This window comes from Mercurialis annua, linkage group LG1-X, assembly GCF_937616625.2.
Source record: "Mercurialis annua linkage group LG1-X, ddMerAnnu1.2, whole genome shotgun sequence".
Lineage (NCBI taxonomy): Eukaryota > Viridiplantae > Streptophyta > Magnoliopsida > Malpighiales > Euphorbiaceae > Mercurialis > Mercurialis annua.
This window is the reverse complement of record NC_065570.1, coordinates 72,821,678-72,842,102: the sequence shown is the minus strand read 5'-3', so window position 1 is coordinate 72,842,102 and position 20,425 is coordinate 72,821,678. Positions and strand designations below refer to the sequence as shown.

Below are 20,425 nucleotides of genomic sequence, written 5' to 3'. Positions count from 1 at the left end.
AAGATTATTTTTGTTTAGTTTTAAACTATTTGTAAATTAATGTCAATTAAACAAATTGTTGTATTATAGGATGTATACCGCGGTCCATCGCCCGAGGACGATATAGAGGGAGATCACGCCGTTACCGTGATAGGATATGGAAGAGATCCCAACACTTATGAAGAAGTTTTTATTATTCAAAGCTCTTACGGATATGATTGGAGAATTAACGGCTTTGCAAAAATTCAGAGGGAGATTGAAGTTGGCACCCGCTATCTTTTACGCCGTTGGTACTCACTCTCATTATTCATCCAATATTTGGTTTGATAACCTTTGGTTTATTGTCTTCGCACGCGGTTTGCTTCCTACTACTGTTAGTCTGTTAGTTTTATTTTTTTTTTTTACTATTAAAGTTTGTTGTATTTTGGATTTTGGTTATTAAATTTGGCATGTTTTTTATTATGAATTGTTATCATGGTTTTATATATGAAACTCTCATGTTATCTACTTTATTTTGGACAAAAGGTGCAATGTTTTTAATATTTTTGATGTAGTAATAGATATTTTAAATCACAATTTTTTTTCGCAAGAATATACATAATATCACCTTTGCATAGCGTAATGTTTCAAATGATATCTAAGAGTTGTTCTCATTGTATTAGTATAGAAATTCTCGTTGTCTACCCTTTTCTGCCTTGAATGAATAATCATCTTTCTTATTCTTAAGTTAGCTACTCCATAACCAGGGGCGGACCTAGGAAGAGCGTATGGTGGGCAACTGCACACCTTATAATTTTAAGTTTCTTTAAAAAATGTTGATATGAAATTGAAAAATATGATTTTTTTCACCTTAAATTATATAGTTTTCCCACCTTAAAATTTATTTGTTGTCAATTTACTCATCTTATAAAGTTTCAATATAATTTTGACCATCTTATAAAATATTTCTGGGTCTGCCAGTGTCCATGACCACTGTTTTCACATTAGTAGCAAGTTCTAACAGTTCTTCCACGCGATTAGAGGCCATATTATTCCAGAATATGGATGAGAATAGGAACAAAAACTAAAAAGAGACAGAATGAAATGAAAATATATTTTTTGGTAATTGAGGAGGGGAAACGTTTGTGAGAGGATTGAAACCCACGATCTAACAATTTGTTATCTAGCGTTTAAACCATTTGAATTATAGCTCATTGGTTGAAAATGGAAATAATTGTTTAGCATACATTGTTTGATTCAATGAATAAAGGGTCAAGATGGTCCTTAAATTTGTGTTTCGGAATAAAAAAATCAATTTTAATTTTTAGGGCAAATTGACCCAAAACTAGTATTTTAGGGATCAATTAAGTCCATTTTAATTTTTGGGTCAACTAGGCCCCCAAATTAGCATTTCTCAGTTAAATAAGTTCATGTTTTGAAGTCTATAATTTTGAAATTAGTTGACCTAAATTGAGTGAGTTCTTGGTCTAATTGAAAAATAATAATTAAAATAAACTTATTTTACCCCAATAATATAAGTTTTGAAATAATAACACAAGTTTAAGGGCCGTATTGACTCTTTGCTCTTGATTCAATAAATTAGTGTATGAATGAGTACGAGTGTGTAAAACCAAACTAAATTTGATTCTGTTTGATATTATAAAATCATTAGTTTGTTGGTTTGGTTCGGTTTTGAACATAATTTTTTTAATGAAAACCCAAAAAAAATTGATGGGTATGATTCGGTATGAAAAAATATAATTCCCTGAAAATTTTAGTTCGATCTAGTATTGAAAAAAATCAAAAAATTTAGTTTGTTAGATTCAGTTTTGAAAACATAATTTTTTTGATTTGGTTATGTTAGCTGGATATTATAGAAATTGATTTTTGATTTAGTTCGATCTTGAATGTAATTAAGTTAAGTTTTAACATAAAAGAACTCTCGAACCAAAACAATAAATTGAACTGCTTTTGGTTTGGTTTGATTATAAAAAAAATGAATTTTTAGTTCACTTTGTATTATGTAGAACTTTTATAAGTTCAATATCTCTCTAATATTAACAAAAGTGTTGTAATTATCTTTTAAGTATAAAAAACAAAGAGCAATGAGATTCTGAGGTAATGCCATAATTAACAGTTTGATAGTCCTTATTTCAAAAGTCTACTTCATGATCACTCAGCTTTAATTTCATTAACTATTATGTCCCTCTGTTAATTTGACACTTACTTTCAAACGGTTTGGTACCCCATCTATAATTTTGTGAACAATTTGGTCTCTCACTTTTAATTATACTAGTTTCGCTTTACGTGCATAGCACGTGGCTCATAACGTAACTCGTCAATGAATATATTAGTAAATTTATTATAATTATATTAATTTTTTATTTATAATTAATATTAAATTAGTTAAGAATTTTTTTAAAAGTAAATATAATATATTCGGTTATTAATTTTTTTTTTCATACTGAATTTATTCTTCTTTTGTTTTTATAATAACCATAATTAACTAAATTTTATTAATAATATCTTTACAAATAATAAGATAGAAATTTAAATAATAATATATTAACCAAATACAATATTTTTATTTTGTAGTTCAATCAAACTAAAAGATAGGTATTCCTACTAATTTGGAGACAATTTAATTATTTTTTACAAACTAAAAATTAAATTGGAGATAATTTAGCTACCTATTCTAGTTAGGACTTTAATTATAATAGTGATTAATTAAATAACTAATTAGTTAATGACTATAAAACCTTTATTTAGTAGTAAATTGAAAAGGATTATTCAGTAAATTTGTCTGTCCCCCCCCCCATCCGTGCTTTTATATATAGTATAGATATAGATATAGATATAGATTAAACGATTTACTCCTTCACTTTTAAACGATTTAATACATGAGTTTTAATCCATTAAACGATTTGGTCTCTCAAATTAACAAAAAAGTCTCTCAGTTAATGAAATTAAAACTGAGGAACCATTAAGTAGATTTGTGAAATAAAAGATACCAATAAGCACCGTAGCATAATTTGCTCAAAAACAAATTGAAATATTTGAAAGGTTTATAGCAAAATTTTAGCAAAAAGTCAAAATCTATATTTCCATAAGTTACAGGGGAAATTTGCACTTGCGAACTTCTACCTTGCGATGGTCGCGAAGATTGTTAAAAAAGAAGGGATAAGCCAAGTTCGCGGGTAACTTTGTGAAGATTGAACTTGATATTCAGGATTATCAATAATAGAAGGGGGAATATCATTAGACATAATAGTTTGTGGAGGTGGCGGTTTGGAACCATTGATGAAACTGGTCAGGTTTTGAGAATTAAGTAAAGGCAGCAGCTGTGTTTTCCAAGATAAGAAATTTCTGGAGTTTAGTTTAATAGCAAAATTCAGCTGAGCTGAAGTAAAAGAAGAAGAGGAGGAGGAAGAAGAAGAAGGAAGGGCAATTTGAGTATTTGAAGCTGAAGTCATTATGGCTCTGATACCATGTGAAGATATGAGAAAGTTTTTTCTTAATGAATCAATAATGTAACAGTACATGTGTATATATATACACGTTGATTACAATGTGATAAGGATAAGAATTAGGAAGTTCATTCTATACAAACTCAATCTATACAATCTCTATCTATCTAGAAGTAGTTGCATTGTGATTATTCTTAACAGTCTAGAGTACAATGGTTAAAGGAGGGAGATACCGATACTGCATATTTCCATGCCTGTACTAGGCAACGTTCAATCAATAATCGATTGAAAGGAATAGAAGATGAAAATGCTATTTAGACGGCTAAACCATATCAAATGCGAAAAATTATTAAAAATTATTTTAAGTCTATATTCACCAACTTCTCTCCTTCACAATTTCATACAGTAACTAATGGACTTCAGAGCCGGGTTACATCCTCCATGAATACTTGTCTAATTTCGGATGTAACGGATACGGAGATCAAAAAGGCGGTATTTGATATTAATCCAACAGGATTTCCAGGAGATGATGGAATGACAGCACAGTTCTTTCAAACATATTGGGATGTAATTAAAATGGATATAATAAAAACTGTTCGTGACTTCTTCAGGTAAGTTATTACTTATTTATTATTCTTCCAGAATTATTTAAGTTTACCATTTATCTACCTTAGTTTTTTTATTTTTGTTGGATATATCATTCTACACAAAATATGAAATTAATAATTAGTTTCTTACTTTATAATCTTATAAAAAGTTACCCAGGTCTTGACATGTATACTTGTATAATGAAGTGTTAATTTTATAAATGCTTTCTTTCCAGCTGTTTACACGTAATGTCATTGTCGTGTCTATAATTCTTTCTCACTAAAATTGCTTCTCTTATGATATGCAAATATAAAAATGGCATTTACCTACTTTTTGAATATCATTTATGGAAAATTATATAACTTTTTGATAATTCTCTTTTAAAAGGTGCGCTTTATTTCTTGGGCCAAATGTTGTAAAAAGGCCAAACCTTTCATAAAAGTTTCACAAAAGTCCTGACCTTTCAATTTTATCGATTTTGGCCAAAAACAAATTATTTGGTTTCAATTATGGCCAACCCTCGATTTGATTTCAATTTGCCTATGTGACACCTATGTGGTGCCTATGTGGCATGCCAAATATTGAAAGGTCAGGACTTTTGTGAAACCAAATAATTCATTTTTGGCCAAAATCGACCAAATTGAAAGGTCAGGACTTTTGTGAAACCAAATAATCAGTTTTTGGCCAAAATCGACAAAATTGAAAGGTCAAGACTTTTGTGAAACTTTTATGAAAGGTTTGGCCTTTTTACAACATTTGGCCTATTTCTTGTGATACCAATTTAGCTTAAAAATTAGATTTTAATCAATTCATTATAAAATTAAGCCATAACTTGACCTCACTCTAATTAATTATTAAGCTCATATTATACACTATAGCTTGGGTTTCTAATTTATTGGCATAGTTTAATTCACGAATTAGTGCATCATAATTATAAAACTCAACATTCTCAATACCAGTTTTGCTTACATGTCCTATATCTTAATATTATTTTCCTTATTTTTTCTAAATATTACATTTTCTAAACATAAAAATTCCATGGAAGTATAAGTAATAACTTTTCCAATACCTCGGGATAATATGCAGATGTTGTTAATTTTTTATATATTTCAAACTTTATAAACAATTTTTACCTATTAGCTATTTTTATTTTGATAAAAAAATTCTTATATTCAATTTATGTCAAATAATTAATGTATAACTATGCTTACTTTCATAGATCTGGAAAATTACTACGCAATTTTAGTCAGACACGCATTGTCCTAATTTCAAAAGTATCAAATGTGCGTTCAGTTAAAGAATTAAGTCCAATAAGTCTATGTACGGTCTTTTATACAATTATCTCAAAGGTGATGACATCAAGACTTCAACAAGTTATGCCTCACATAATTAGCTCAGCACAGAGTGCCTTTATTCAAGAACGTCTCATAACTGATAATATTTTGGTAGCTCATGAAGTGATTCACTGTATGAAAAATAAGACAGTTTTAATTCAATCCATTCCATTTTGCAGGCCCACTCCTGTCCACTGCTCGTTCGCGGAACAGAAATAAATAAAAATGAAGTAGAAGCAAAAGAGCCCAAATTCCAAATGAACAAATTCAAATTTGAAAAAAATCTTTTTGATTCTCGAAGAATGAGGGAGCAAGTCTTGCTGCTGCTTCCCGATTGACACCAGTTTGCTTTTTCCTCATCTACATTCAATATATGAATGTACACTTCGAGTAACTTGCCCTTCTTGACCTAACCTGAAGCGCTTGTCTTACTCATTTCTTTGCCAATTCCGTCTTACCAAAGAAGACTGACTTCTGACCAACCAGCGAAGGGTTGTGATTAATTAAGGACCTCCTCGTTGCATGATTTCCATATTTGCCAGAGTAGAAAATACATAAAATAAATTCTTCTTTATTTTTTCCTAAAAAGATATAAATCGCTTATTAAAGCATTCCACCATTTAAATAGTAAACTCTGAGGTAATAGATCTGAGCAAAGACAAAAATTTAATTTAAATCGAACCTGATAATCAATAAAATAAACAAAATTATCATATAATAAATATAAAGAGAAATAATTTTAATGTAAATTTATTTGAATTGGGATTTTTTTCATGTTCAAATGAATATGATGGGTCATATTCGCTAATTTACACCATTTATTACAAAAAAAATGGTGTAAATTAATTTAATAATTTTTTTTTATTTACACTATTCATTTAGATATAATGAAATGAATATAAATAAATCTCAATTTACAAATGTGAAAATAATAACAACTCAATTGTTATATACTACAATAATCTATGGTCCTACAAAAATCAAGCTGGCACATCAAAATACATATAATACAAATTAAGGTGCACACATGATTTGTTTATTATAAGTTTAGATATCTCGTATTTTATTTAATTATTTAAATAAGTTTAGATATGTTTATTGTATATGATTTCGTTTCTAGTACGCTTTGTGTAAATAGATTCTTTTTGAAAGGAATGGTTTCTAGTTAAATATTTAAATCAAAAAAATTAAAGGATCAAATCACACTCTCAATTTACCACGAAATATTAAATGAGTTATTTTGGACGTTTTTGGATTAACAGATGTTGGTACAAATTGAATTTAAAAAGATAAGGAAAAGAAAAGTGCTAATTGAGAATAAAGAGAGTATTGTGGAATCCCACATTACTTATGAGAGCTCATTTAATTGAGCTTATAAGAGTGTTCTCTCACACTTGGATTTGGGCCCTAAGGGGTACCCAGTTTTGTGAATGGGCTCTATCCGATTTACCACACGCGTGCCGTTTGTCCGGTCGGCTGGTCCAGTTCGGTCCGATTTTAACACTTAATAAATTTTTTATTTCTGAAATCTTTTTGTAACATTTTATTTTTTGAATAAAACACAATCCCTTGATTTTCTCAAACGGTTTTGACTCTGATTTAATTTTGGAAAACGTTTGATTTATTTCCTTTATTTTTTTATTACCGTTTTGTTTTCCAAAATCAGATAAATAGACTATGTCTTCCTCACTGAAAACTCACTTTTACAACAGCAAAATAAAAACGATTCTTGAGCAATAATGAGAGAGAGTGTTATTGACCGCTGAATACAGTGCAGTATTTATCGGAGTTTGGCTGTTTTATCCTGGGGATGACGTGGTACGTACGACAGCTTGCACCATCAGAAGCAGAGCCGCGAAACGTCTTAAAGAGAGCGACCTAGTCCGCGACTCAGTCAGAAACGGTGTTTGGTAATTTCGTTCCATTTCATAAACTGTTCCAACAACAGACCCGCAATTTGCGTTTTTCGCTCAAATCAGCCCCTCTAACACAAAAATACCTCAAAAGAGTGAGATTGCTAATTAAACTAATTAATTTGAATTAATTACAATTACAACCTTAATTAAGCACAATTAAAATCTTAATTAATCTAATTATTTTATTTAAACACCTGAATCTAAATCATCGGAAACTGTCCGACCCCACTACGTGGAAAGGTCGTGATTTTCTATATAATTAACCTTTAAAATTATTATACTAGTTTCGCATTACGTGCTATGCACGTGGCTCGTAACGTAACTCCTCAATGAACATATTAATAAATTTATTATAATTATATCAATTTTTTTATTTATAATTAATATTAAATTAGTTAAAAAAATTCGTAAAAGTAAATATAATATATTCGATTATTAAATTTTTTTTCATACTGAATTTATTCTTCTTTTGGTTTTATAATAACTATAATTAAATAATTAACTTAATTTTATTAATAATATCTTTAAAAATAATAAGATAGAAATTTAAATAATAATATATTGACCAAATATAGAATTTTAATTTTGTAGCTCAATCAAACTAAAAGATAGATATTCCTACTAATTTGGAGACAATTTAGTTATTTTTTACATACTAAAAATTAAATTGGAGATAATTTAGCTACCTATTCTAATTAGGACTTTAATTACAATAGTGATTAATTAAATAACTAATTAGTTATTGACTATAAAACCTTTATTTAGTAGTAAACTGACAAGGATTATTCAGTAAATTTGCCTGTCCCCCCCATCCGTGCTTTTATATATAGTATAGATATAGATTAGATACTTCAAGCTAGTTTCCAGATTAATTGTTCTACAATTTGTTATGTTTGCAATAAAATTGCTTAATGAAGCCGATCCATGTATTTCCTATTACATGTATATTATTAATAGCAGATAGGGGTAGGTGAATTACCCAGATTTAAAAAAGAACAAGAAGTCGTTGGTATTGAATGGAAAACCAATACAACAAATTCCAACACAGTGGTTGAGACGAGGTCTTCAAATTGGAAAAATAATCAGGTTTGAGCTGGTCTAGGTTTAAAAAGAGAGACTTATATTTATATATAGGGTTAATTATATAAAAAATTACGATTTTTGCATATAGTTTTATTTTAATCACGATTTTTAAAAGTTGACATTTATATATACGATCTTTTATTTGTTTCAAATCTATCAACAAAGTAAAATTCGGTGTATTTTTTATAACTAAACATTCACAATCATACATACTCTAACCGAAAGATAATAAGATTCGGTGTCGATTTATAATTTGGATTTTTAATTGATGTTTTAGTGAAGAATTTAGTTAAAAAAATACATTGAAATGATGAATTTAAAAAAATTTAAAAGATTATGTCTTTAAATATCATTTTTTTTAAAATAATGATTAAAATAAAACTTATACAAAAATCATAATATTTTTATGTAATTATATATATATATATATATATATATATATATATATAACACGTCATTTATCTTTTAAGACTGATGAAAACAATCAAATACTTCCTCGTTCTCATAATGCTAAGCACAATTTTTATTTGGACGTCTAATGTAGATAATTTTTTTGTTTTGTTTTGATTAGTTAGGTTAAACAGTATATCAACTTATTCTTCATTATTTTCAACTATTAATATTTTTCTCTTCTTATTCATCATTAGTTAATCTCTTTTATCAATTAAAACATTAATCTATATCTATCTATCTATCTATCTATCTATCTATCTATAACTATCTTATATGTGGGAAGGGGGGGGGACAGGCAAAATTACGATATTAGTTTTTAATAATTAAGAAATTACGAAGTTAAATATAAGCCTAATTCTAAAAATAATAATTAAATGAGTGTTTGATTTAAATAAGGACTAAGAGTTATTGTAAAACTAATGCTAATAAAGAAATCAAATACAAACATAACTCTAATAATAAGATTGAACAATTTTAATTAGACTTTTACTAGGATATTATTTTATGCGTATAAACAAACACATTGTCTAATTGTTAGTTTGTCACAACTAATAATAAGTAAAAACTATTATATTATATCATATGGTTGTGGTGTTAATGTAATTGTCAAAATCTGACAATGATGTTACGCACCAACATCCGAACATAAAAAATATATAAAGATATCTGGATATCATACAAATTACCATGGGTATTTTAATTAGACTTGCCACAGGACCACAGCTATACTATACTTTTTATGTTGAATTTTAATATTCGATTATATCTTAGCTTTTCTTCTCTTGATATTTCTCATTACTTTCTATACAACCACTGCAAAGACTACATAAAACTACTTTAAATCAAATAGGGAGTTATGGCGAAAAAGAACAATAAAGTAACAATATGCATTTCTTAAAAAAAATGGTGAATTTTTCATTTAGGAGTAAAGTAAATATTATTTTTTTAAAAAGCAAATTCTATAATTTAGTAAAAAAAATGGTCGATATATAGAATAATTATTGAAATATTATATTTAATAATTAAACAACGGGTCATATAATTATTACCCGCGTGAGTAGCACACATATGAATAAAACTAATCAAATTAGTAGTGTTATTTCAATGAAATACAACGATGTTAAGTAGAGAACCATTACATTAAGTAGGAGTCCAATTCTACTGTAACAATCTTCAATAATATTTACTTACTTAAATAATGTGTAAATTGTATTGACATATCATTAAAAGAAAAAGAAGTTTAATTGCATACAATTCTAATGCTAATACTAAGCAGTGGCGGAAAACAAATTCATTAAAGAATTCATCTTAATAAATTAAAAATAAGTAAAAGAGTTAAAAAAATTGAATTTAGACATAATAAATAAATGAATTTAGTAAATAAATATAAACTAATTTACTAAATATAAACTAATTGAAAAACTATTATAAAAAATAACGGGTCATATAAATACAATTCACATGCATAGCATATATAGTGATATATTTATTAAATAATATAACGGTTCATATAATATAATGATGAAAAATAAAATATTGTCATATACCACTCATGTACTATAAATCTATCAATAATTGTTATATGAGAAAATAAAATTTAATATTTAGTAATTTAATTAATATTTAATATATGTATTTAACGGGTCATGCACGTGGCAAAAAAATATTATTAAAAATTTGAATAACAAATAAAAATTAAATAATTCATTAAATAATATAATTATTATTATAATATATAACGGGTCATATAAATGTCGCTCACGTGTGTAACACGTGGCGAAACGCTAGTACTATATATAAAAGCACGGATGGGGGGGGGACAGGCAAATTTACCGAATAATCCTTTTCAGTTTACTACTAAATGAAGGTTTTATAGTCATTAACTAATTGGTTATTTAATTAATCGATATTGTAATAAAATTAAATATTTACGATAATAGCCTTAAATAATTAAAATATTTACGAAGTCTAATTTCAATAGAATTTAATGATTAAGAAGTTAATTCTAACACAAAAACTAAAAATTTAATTATAAATTTAATTCTAATATAAACACAATTAAAGAGTTTGGTTTCATTAAAAGATGTAACTTGAATAAATAGTCTCCATTAAAATTTAATTCACAGGAGAAAAAAGAAGCTCCAGATCAAATAATTTTGTTGGCGTTACTTAAGCAACAAAAATGCTCCAGATGTGAACAATGGCAATGAAGTCTCTACTAACATGAATCATGACCATTTACATCAACAATGTCAACGAGAAAACCAAAATCAACGGTGTATGCAGTTTAAAGCATAAAGGCCAAGTTAATTAAAGATATTAAAGATATTATTAATAAAATTAAATTAATTATTTAATTATGTTTATTATAAACCAAAAAAAAGAATAAATTTAGTGTGGAAAAAATTTAATAGCCGAATATATTATATTTACTTTTAAAAAAATTCTTAACTAATTTAATATTAATTATAAATAAAAAAAATTAATATAATTATAATAAATTTACTAATATGTACATTGACGAGTTACGTTACGAGCCACGTGCATAGCACGTAATGCGAAACTAGTTAAGTTAAAAATACGATAGAAAAGTTAATAAACAGTAATTCAAGTTTCATTTCTTAATCTTTATAGCAAAATTTCTTTTATTTATTTTTATGGGATGTTAAAAGTAGGTTTAAATACATTGAAAATCTCAAACTTTCGCGTGTTTTTGTTATTTAATATAATTTTTTCATATTTAACATGAACTTTCATTTTTTTATTTGCAATTAAGACCACAATTCCGTTTCCTTTGAAAAATAATGTCGATTTACACCCAAATGGTGCTGTTTTACATAAAAAAATGGCTTCGTTTTACATCCAAAACGGTCTCATGGTCATAATTAAAAAAATTAAAAATTCATGTTAAATATATTAAAATTAACAAAATTATGTTAAATACTAAAAACATGCGAAAGTTAGTGATTTTTGTTGCATTTAAATTGTGGAGTATATGATTAATGTTTACTAGATTAAAGAGAAAAGGATGTCATCGGTCTATTGATGGAGGTGTAGTCTTCAACTCTTGAAACATGTAAATTTTATTGATTTTTAATTGTGAACCGAATCAAGTTTAATGATTAGCATATCCAATTAACCGGTATTTGAAGGATTTCATTAATTCTTTACATAGATGATAATCATAGTAATCGAACCGAAAATTAATTCAGTTGTCGATTATTCCGATTAAATCAGCCGGTCCGATTCAAATTTGACAATTATTGATGAAACTATAAATCGAAAAGGTACCAATGAGCAATAACTCAAATGTCATAGAACAACAAACTGTTAGGTTGTAAGTCCGATTCCTAAAAAAAAAATGGAAAAGGTAGATTTTGTATCTAAAAAAAATCAGATCTTTCTATGGCTTCCTCTCTATTCGCCCTGACGCGCAACTCGCGCAGACCCGCGCTTAAGAATCACAACAACATCCCATCTAAGTATTGCTCACCCACCCCTAGGTCCACTACTACCGCTAGATTTTGGATTCAACTTAAAACTCTACTAATCAAACCAACCTGCACTAGCTACAAAATCAGATTCAATTACTATAACTGTTTTTGTTTTCTTTATCTAATTAATTAATTGTTCAAAAAAGTACTGATTCTTTCGACCCCAAAAGGTAATATAATAATTCACCTACTCTAACTTTTCATTATTCACATTATTTATACCCTAGAGAATTACAATAACTCAAACTCTTCTGTATTTTGTTGTTAATTTCTTTTCAAATATTTGCACTTAATTTTAATTTTTCATGGCTGTGTTGGGTGCACCAGCCAAAAATGTTTCTCCATTGTCAAAAGATGGCTCTATTGGTTTCTTGCAATCAGTCATTTTGGAGAAACAAGAAAATAAAGAACCTTTTTACGTTCTTGATTTAGGTGTGGTCGCTTCTCTTATGGACAATTGGATCCGAACCCTTCCCATGGTCCGTCCATTCTATGCCGTCAAGTGCAACCCTGACCCGGATCTGCTTGCCGCTTTGGCAACTTTAGGCTCCAATTTCGACTGCGCAAGCCGAGGGGAGATTGAGTCCGTTTTATCTCTCGGAGTTTCGCCTGACAGGATTGTTTATGCAAACCCTTGCAAAGCAGAGTCACATATCAAATACGCTGCTACAGTTGGTGTCAATCTGACGACATTCGACTCCGAAGAAGAACTTGACAAGATCCGAAAATGGCACCCGAATTGTGATTTACTAATCCGGGTCAAAGCTCCGGAAGATGGTGGGGCCCGTTGTCCACTGGGCCCTAAATACGGCGCACTTCCTGAAGAAATTGTTCCTCTTCTACAAGCCGCTCAATCTTCAAGGCTCAAAGTTATCGGCGTTTCCTTCCATATAGGAAGCGGCGCCACCAATTCACGCGCATATCACGGCGCCATAGAGTCGGCTAGAAGCGTGTTTGAAACCGCCGCTCGATTCGGAATGCCGAAAATGAACGTGCTAAACATTGGCGGCGGCTTCACCGCTGGCTCGCAATTTGAGGAAGCAGCTGTAGAAATCAAATCAGCGATCCAGGCTTTTTTCCCAAATGAACCTGGTTTGCAAATCATTTCTGAGCCGGGCCGGTTCTTTGCAGAGTCAGCCTTCACATTAGCCACAAATATTATTGGAAAGAGAGTTAGGGGAGAATTAAGAGAGTATTGGATTAACGACGGTATTTATGGATCCATGAATTGTATTTTATATGATCATGCAACGGTTACCTGTACTCCTCTTGCTTGTATTTCGAATCATTCAAACCCTACTTGCAACGGGTCGAGGATGTGGAGCTCTACCGTTTTTGGCCCGACTTGTGATGCGCTCGATACGGTTTTGACGGATCATCTATTACCGGAATTGCACATCAATGACTGGCTTATATTTCCAAAAATGGGGGCTTATACTGTGGCTGCTGGGTCAAACTTTAATGGGTTTAACACTGGAGCGATTTTGACTTACCTGGTCCATTCTGGTTCATGTGCTAGAATATAATTTTGGGTATTTATTTTTTTAATTGGATCATCTAGAATTGGTGAAATATTTATGTTCCATTGGTTGAATTGTACTCTTATCTGTACAATTTGATGAGCAAGTTATGATGTACAACAAATCTTATAGAGTTTTGAATTATAAAGGCAGAAGGAATCCATATGCATTCATCCAGTTTGTTGTATAAAATTGCACTAATTCATTTTCTTGTTGAATAAAGGCAAAATGCAAGTTTGAGTCCATCTATTTCTCCATTCCTTAGTATTGAATTCTGATACTTTTATTTATCAACATTGAATTCATACATACATTTTTAATTTTCTAAATATTAGGTGTCTTCATCATGGAAACGAAGTACGTGTACTTCACGCGTCGTTAATGCGATTGAAATGAACTATTTATTCATATTTACTATAACATTATTCAAATTAAGTTCCTATATTTTTGTTTTTATTGGCGGACCCTAAAATAGTTTTTTCTCATATAAACTTGCATTGTTGACACTTTTTATGCAAAGGGATTGAATGTCTATAAAATTAAAAATATTAAACTTTCAATATTGACAAATAGAAGTGAAAAAATTAAATGCCAAAATTAGGAAAAATACAAAATATCCAAAAGTGTTCAGGCCTCAAATAAAACTAACATTAATAATTTGTCTTGTATATTTTAAATTGCAATACATCCTCTTCAAAGAGAAAAAAAATGTTTGGTAGCAAAATATAAATGGTCGAATTTTAAAATTATTCTTTTTGGTTTAAAATAAAGGATAGAAACAAAATAAGAATGAAAAGAAAATAAAATGAGAACTAGAATAAAAAAATAAAAAATAAAACAATTTTATTGGAGGAAGCAAAATTAAAATTGTAAGATAAATAAAAATTAATATCGCTCAATTGTATTAAGCTGAACTAGGCCGATTTTTACGTTTGGGCTCAAGGGCCCATAACTACTGGGCCTAATATCGAAGCTAATCGGTCTAATGGATATAATTAGACAATAAGTTAGATTATATGAAAGAAAAATCAAGTTACGGTTCTTTTTTGTGTAGCTGACAAAATCCCCATGGAAACTCTGAGCTCAGCAGCTTCGATCGTATCTTCTTCCTCATCATCTTCTTCGATTTCATTTTTTTCGCCGAAGAAAAATAATACTCTACCTGTCAGATTCCTCCGTATCCATTCTTCTTCCAAAAGTAAGTTTCTAATTCCCCTTCTCTAATTTCATTCTGTTTTTTTGCATCATTTTTTGAGTTGAATCTTACAATTACCTATATAATTACAGAGAATGAAAACGAGTTTGATAACCGATCTGTCTCGAACGAGTCAAGCATCGTTCCTTTCTTTAACAACCCCACCCTCTCTAAGGTAATTAAAAAAAAACGTTTCAGTTTTTTTTTTCAATTATCAATTTCGTATTTTAATTATTTTTCTGGATAATATTGGCGTGTTTAGGACGATGCGATGGGAATTGTTCTGAGCGCAGCCTCTGTTAGAGGATGGACTACAGGCTCCGGTATGGAAGGCCCCTCTGTTCCCGCAGGCGCTGACGGGTCCAGTACGGAGAACATATCTACGTTACCATGGTCTCTCTTCACCAAATCGCCACGTAGGCGAATGCGCGTGGCTTTTACTTGTAACGTTTGCGGTCAAAGGACTACTCGCGCTATCAATCCACATGCCTATACGGACGGCACCGTTTTTGTTCAGGTTAGTTTTTTCTTTCTGTATTTTATATATCAATCTGTTTATTAATTGCTCTTGATTTGATTTGATTTACTCAAGTTTTTGGATTTTGTAGTGCTGTGGATGCAATGTGTTTCATAAGCTAGTCGATAATTTGAACCTGTTTCATGAAATGAAGTGCTATGTGAACCCTAGCTTTAATTATAGAGATTCAAAATGGGACGTCGGATTCAAGTTGTTCGATATGGATGATGGCGATGAGGGAAATGAAAATGATGATAGAGATGATGTGTATCCAATATAATAAAGAGGTGATAACCTGGTAATCTGGTATGATATGTTTGATTTTCATAATGTAAATTCTATTCTTATACTTGGGAATTCTATATCTGTATCGTACATTATGTATATAGCGTCTTTCATTACTGTATTTTATAACTCTAAATTCATCATAACTTGAACAATGTTTCGTATCTTCCTCAACATTGAATACTATTTACTTAATATTTAAGCATTCAGCTATAATGCTGTTGAATATTTGTGAATTTCAAAAGAACTGTATTTTGCGCCAGGTACAAATTGATAATTCCCTTTCTGCTATTTTAACATCATTTTGTGTTTCTCGATATCTTTCATTCTCTTATAGTTGCAACCTTCTTTGATATGTGCTCTATAACTTGTGTTTTGGTTAGCTGAGAAAATAAGTCAGTTTACTTTATTGTTCACAATTTAATCATAAGAACATATAGGATAGGAATTAGGGAATGTCTAGTTAATGTAAGGATCATCTTTTATTAGACTTAAAGGCTATGTGTGGTTCATGGAATGGAATAGTAATTTCATAAGGAATGAAATAGTTATTCTTTACTTTTTGAGAGGAGTACTTTTTCCACAAAATCATGGAATAGCAAAGCAAGGAATATCTATTCTTTACGGAATAACTATTCTATTCCGGACCTATTCCATGAACCAAACATAGGCCAAGTGTTTGCCAAACCTACATATTTCCTCTTATGCGAGAACCTTGTTCCTTATTGGTACTGTCCAGATGTGGTGACTTTGTAGCCATTCTTAAGACACTTATCATTGAAGGTTATAGCTGGCATAGCAAAAATGATACTTACTGTCAGTTACTTCATAGCTTGAGATTGATCAGTAATCCTATAAATTTTGATGGAATCAGTCTTGTTGTATGTGTTCGATGTGAATGTAATTGGCTGTACTTTGTAATGACCTTCAAAAGTGAATTGGTCGCATGGAAGTTGAATTAAAGAACAAAGAAATGTAATTGGCCCCAATCGGTTTGTAAATGAAAAAGCAATAGACAAATGCACAATTATCTTTATCACTTGCAACCTCATTTACTAGATTGATATTGCAAATATAGCTTTTTTTTTAAGTCCGGATAGAGCTAAAAATTCTCTTTTTTTCACTGCACTTTTTCTTTTTTCAGAGTCGTTTTGGGTAATTTTCTCAATTCATTTCTTATATATGCATGATGCAACCATTCTTCAGGAGAAAGTTCTTTGGAATTATAGGTAGTGCCTCGGGATGCAGAACATTGTTTGGCTTTTGAGTATGCATGATTTGTTGGTTTTGAATTGTTGATGATTTGGAAATTGTTAATGATGTTGGTACTGTAGTTTATTTATATCGAGTTCCATGATAATTATATTTCTTTCCCGTCGGCCATCACTGTTTTGCAATCCCCATAAGAAGAACATCCAATATTTTAAGTATTGTTTTCAAGATGTCAACTAGAATAGAGAGTTCTTCGTAATTGTTACACCTTGCTGCTTTTGTGCTCGTTTTGTATTTCCGTTTGCGCTCTGCACAGCCGTGGTGCTGATGCCTGCTCAGCATCTATATATTTGGGCTTATTAGCTATTGCCAGCAAGGACATTCTGGCCAACATGGGGTCTCAGTGCAGGAAGAGCCTCGTTCATAGTTGATATTGGGGGGTAACCGAGTTGAGCCAACTCGTGAGCTACTCGGAATTCACTCGAAAAATATTCGAAATTGACTCGACTCATATCGAGTCGAGCTCAAGTTTGAGTTCGAGCTACTCGAGTTAATTATCGAGTCGAGTTCGAGCTACTCGAGTTAATTATCGAGTCGAGTTTGAGCGTGCGAGCCTAATCGAGCTTTAGTTAACTCACTTTTTTACCCTTTATATTTACTTTTTATAATAACACCTTTATTATTAAATTAAAATTTATTTTTTTAATTATTTATATAGATAATCGAGTCGAGTTCGAGTCTCAATCATTCTATCGAGTTCGAGCTCAAGCTCCTCAAATGAAATTCGATTGTGTTCGAGTCGTGTTTCGAGTTTCAGATTTTAGAGTCAAGCCGAGCTCGAGTTTGGCAGTGTGTCGACTCGACTCGGTTACACCCCTACCCTAGTTTGATACGGCTAAAATACCTGGCTAAGATATGCCAGCTGAAGCACATATTTGCAGGTTTTAAGAGCATTTTTGGTGGAGAATGGCCTACACGTCATTGTTTTTACTGTTTAAAGGGAACATGGTGGTTTTTCTTTTAGCACCTAATCCTTTGATGATTCTTTTATTTTCTCTTATTTGAATATCTCATGGGAACTCAAACCTAAGAACTATAGGTGGGGTGCATTTACCACCTGAGCCAACCCTTCTCATCCTTAATAAGAATTGAGATGTTGAATGCTACTGTTATTATATTGCTTTAGTTTCTTTTCTTCTTGTAGGTTTTCTTGGCAATAGGCATGATTGTCATTTTTCAAATGACAATTCAAGTTCAGAATGGATGAATGCACTTAATCCTTGCTTAGCTCCTTGACTCTGGCTCCGATCAGAGAGTTAGATGTCATGTATTCTTAACACATTGACTTGGAAATTGGTAACTAAGTGAGAGAATGGCAAGAACAAATGAAAAGCATTGCAATCATCCTTGAGTGAGAACTAACCCGTGATTCAAGAAAAATCGAATAAATAACGAGTCGAGATGGGAATTTCCTTGGTAACACATAACAATGATAATTTAAGCTAAATATCCTACTTTAATTAGGAGAACATATTTTTTCGTGTCTTTAAATACTCTATCTGTTTCAAATTGATAGACCATTTTATATTCTTGGTAAATAATTTTAAGATTAAAAATTGTATTTACTCCTAATAAATATATAAAATTAATTATTTCATATTTAAATGTAGAATAAATATCATTTTTTTATTTAGTATAAGATAAATTGGACTAATTTATCATATCTGATATAAAATGCGCCATTAAGAGACTGGTCATTAATATGCTATTTTTATAAATAGAAAATTATAAAAAAAATAGATAAAAAGGTTCATTTAATCAACTCTAGTATTATTTTGTTTCAAACTGCTTATTATTTTGGAACGTAAAGAGTAACAAACCATGTACCATGAAAATATCCTAGGATATTGGATTTTACCTAGTGTCTCCGACTTAGAGGTGCGTCGAAATTAAGGTGATATTTCTGGGAAGATGGAAGATTCTTATCTAGACCCGGTTTTTGAGAAATTCATAAACCAAACCAAGTAAATGTTAAAAACTTAATTTTTTTTTCTCTCATTTCACATCTTGATAGCATTTGATTGGTTTAGACAAGAATTTCTCAGGGAAGATATGTACTCTTGTTTTACCAAGACGAGTTGGTGTTTATCTTTCAATCTCAATTTGGTTTAGGTTCAGTTTGAAGTTGAATTTTATAAGTTCTGCTCTCATATGATTTGATATAATGAGGATTAAGATTTTATCAAATTCGAATCAGGCCAGAATCATGATATGGATTTCAAGTGAAGTCTGTTAGTATATCTATCCACAATGTCTGGATGGCACCTCTTCTCTTTATGATTTATATTGATATTTATTTGGTGATTACTCCACCTTTCTCATTTTCAAAATTCAGGGACATCCAAGCCACGTCATGAAACAGCATCCAAGCTAGCCAATCAGAGCAATTCTCAGCAGATAACACCATTTTCTGCCCATTCACCTTGCCATCCATTATCTAACACATATTATCATATTCATGTCCAAATCTAAACCACACAAAATGGAAAAACATCTTAGCCATAGGCACTCTCTATCACTCGTTAAAATCTGACTTCCCCTTCATTCATCATTTGATTGCTCTCAACACTTTAAATAAAACTAAAAGGCGACCAAGTGAGAACACAGGAAAACAATAACTTTGAAGAATGGCCACCGTAACCTCTGCAGCTGTTGCTATCCCATCTTTCACCGGCCTAAAGGCCGCCAATGGAACCTCTTCCAAGGTAAATGCTAGCGCCAAGGTCGCAGCCACACCGTTCCCAAAGATGAGCATCAAGGCTTCAATGAAAGAAATTGGTGTCGCTGTTGCAGCCACCGCAGCAAGTGCTTTGCTTGCAAGCAACGCTATGGCTCTTGATGTGTTGCTCGGAAGTGATGACGGAGGATTGGCTTTTGTTCCAAACAACTTCTCTATAGCTTCTGGAGAAAAGATTGTGTTCAAGAACAATGCTGGTTTCCCCCACAACATTGTTTTCGACGAGGATGAAATTCCGAGTGGAGTTGATGCAAGCAAAATCTCCATGGACGAAGCTGATCTCCTCAACGCCCCTGGAGAGACTTATGCTGTTACCTTGACTGAGAAAGGGACTTACAGTTTCTACTGTTCCCCTCACCAGGGAGCTGGCATGGTCGGAAAAGTGACCGTTAACTAAAACTCTACTTGTTTGGTATCATATCATATTCCTCTTGTTTTTTTTAAGCATTGAGGTAGAAGAGTTCATAAATCTTTGAAGTTGGATATGGTTAGATAATTAAATGTATGCAGTGTCAAATTTGTATAATTCCTTTATGTTTCCTTATTTGACAATGTATTTCTAGCAATGGCTTATATATCTGAGGATTAGATGTCATACCGAGTTCG

General features: G+C 30.7%; 3 protein-coding genes across 3 annotated transcripts; all 3 read left to right on the top strand.

The window, feature by feature from the left end:
- The first annotated feature begins 12,276 nt into the window (after window positions 1-12,276).
- LOC126679507 (ornithine decarboxylase-like) lies at window positions 12,277-13,990 on the top strand. Its single transcript, XM_050374554.2, has one exon. The coding sequence runs from the start codon at window positions 12,599-12,601 to the stop codon at window positions 13,817-13,819; it is 1,221 nt and encodes a 406-aa protein (XP_050230511.1). The 5' UTR covers window positions 12,277-12,598; the 3' UTR covers window positions 13,820-13,990.
- Window positions 13,991-14,832: 842 nt separating this feature from the next.
- LOC126657714 (uncharacterized) lies at window positions 14,833-15,974 on the top strand. The gene is made up of 4 exons (XM_050352498.2): window positions 14,833-15,011; window positions 15,101-15,183; window positions 15,271-15,525; window positions 15,617-15,974. Exons 1-4 carry the CDS (start codon window positions 14,882-14,884, stop codon window positions 15,803-15,805), a joined length of 657 nt encoding a protein of 218 aa, XP_050208455.1. The 5' UTR covers window positions 14,833-14,881; the 3' UTR covers window positions 15,806-15,974.
- A 3,735-nt stretch (window positions 15,975-19,709) lies between these two features.
- LOC126686569 (plastocyanin) lies at window positions 19,710-20,414 on the top strand. Its single transcript, XM_050380689.1, has one exon. It carries the CDS (start codon window positions 19,710-19,712, stop codon window positions 20,214-20,216), a length of 507 nt encoding a protein of 168 aa, XP_050236646.1. The 3' UTR covers window positions 20,217-20,414.
- Window positions 20,415-20,425: the final 11 nt, after the last annotated feature.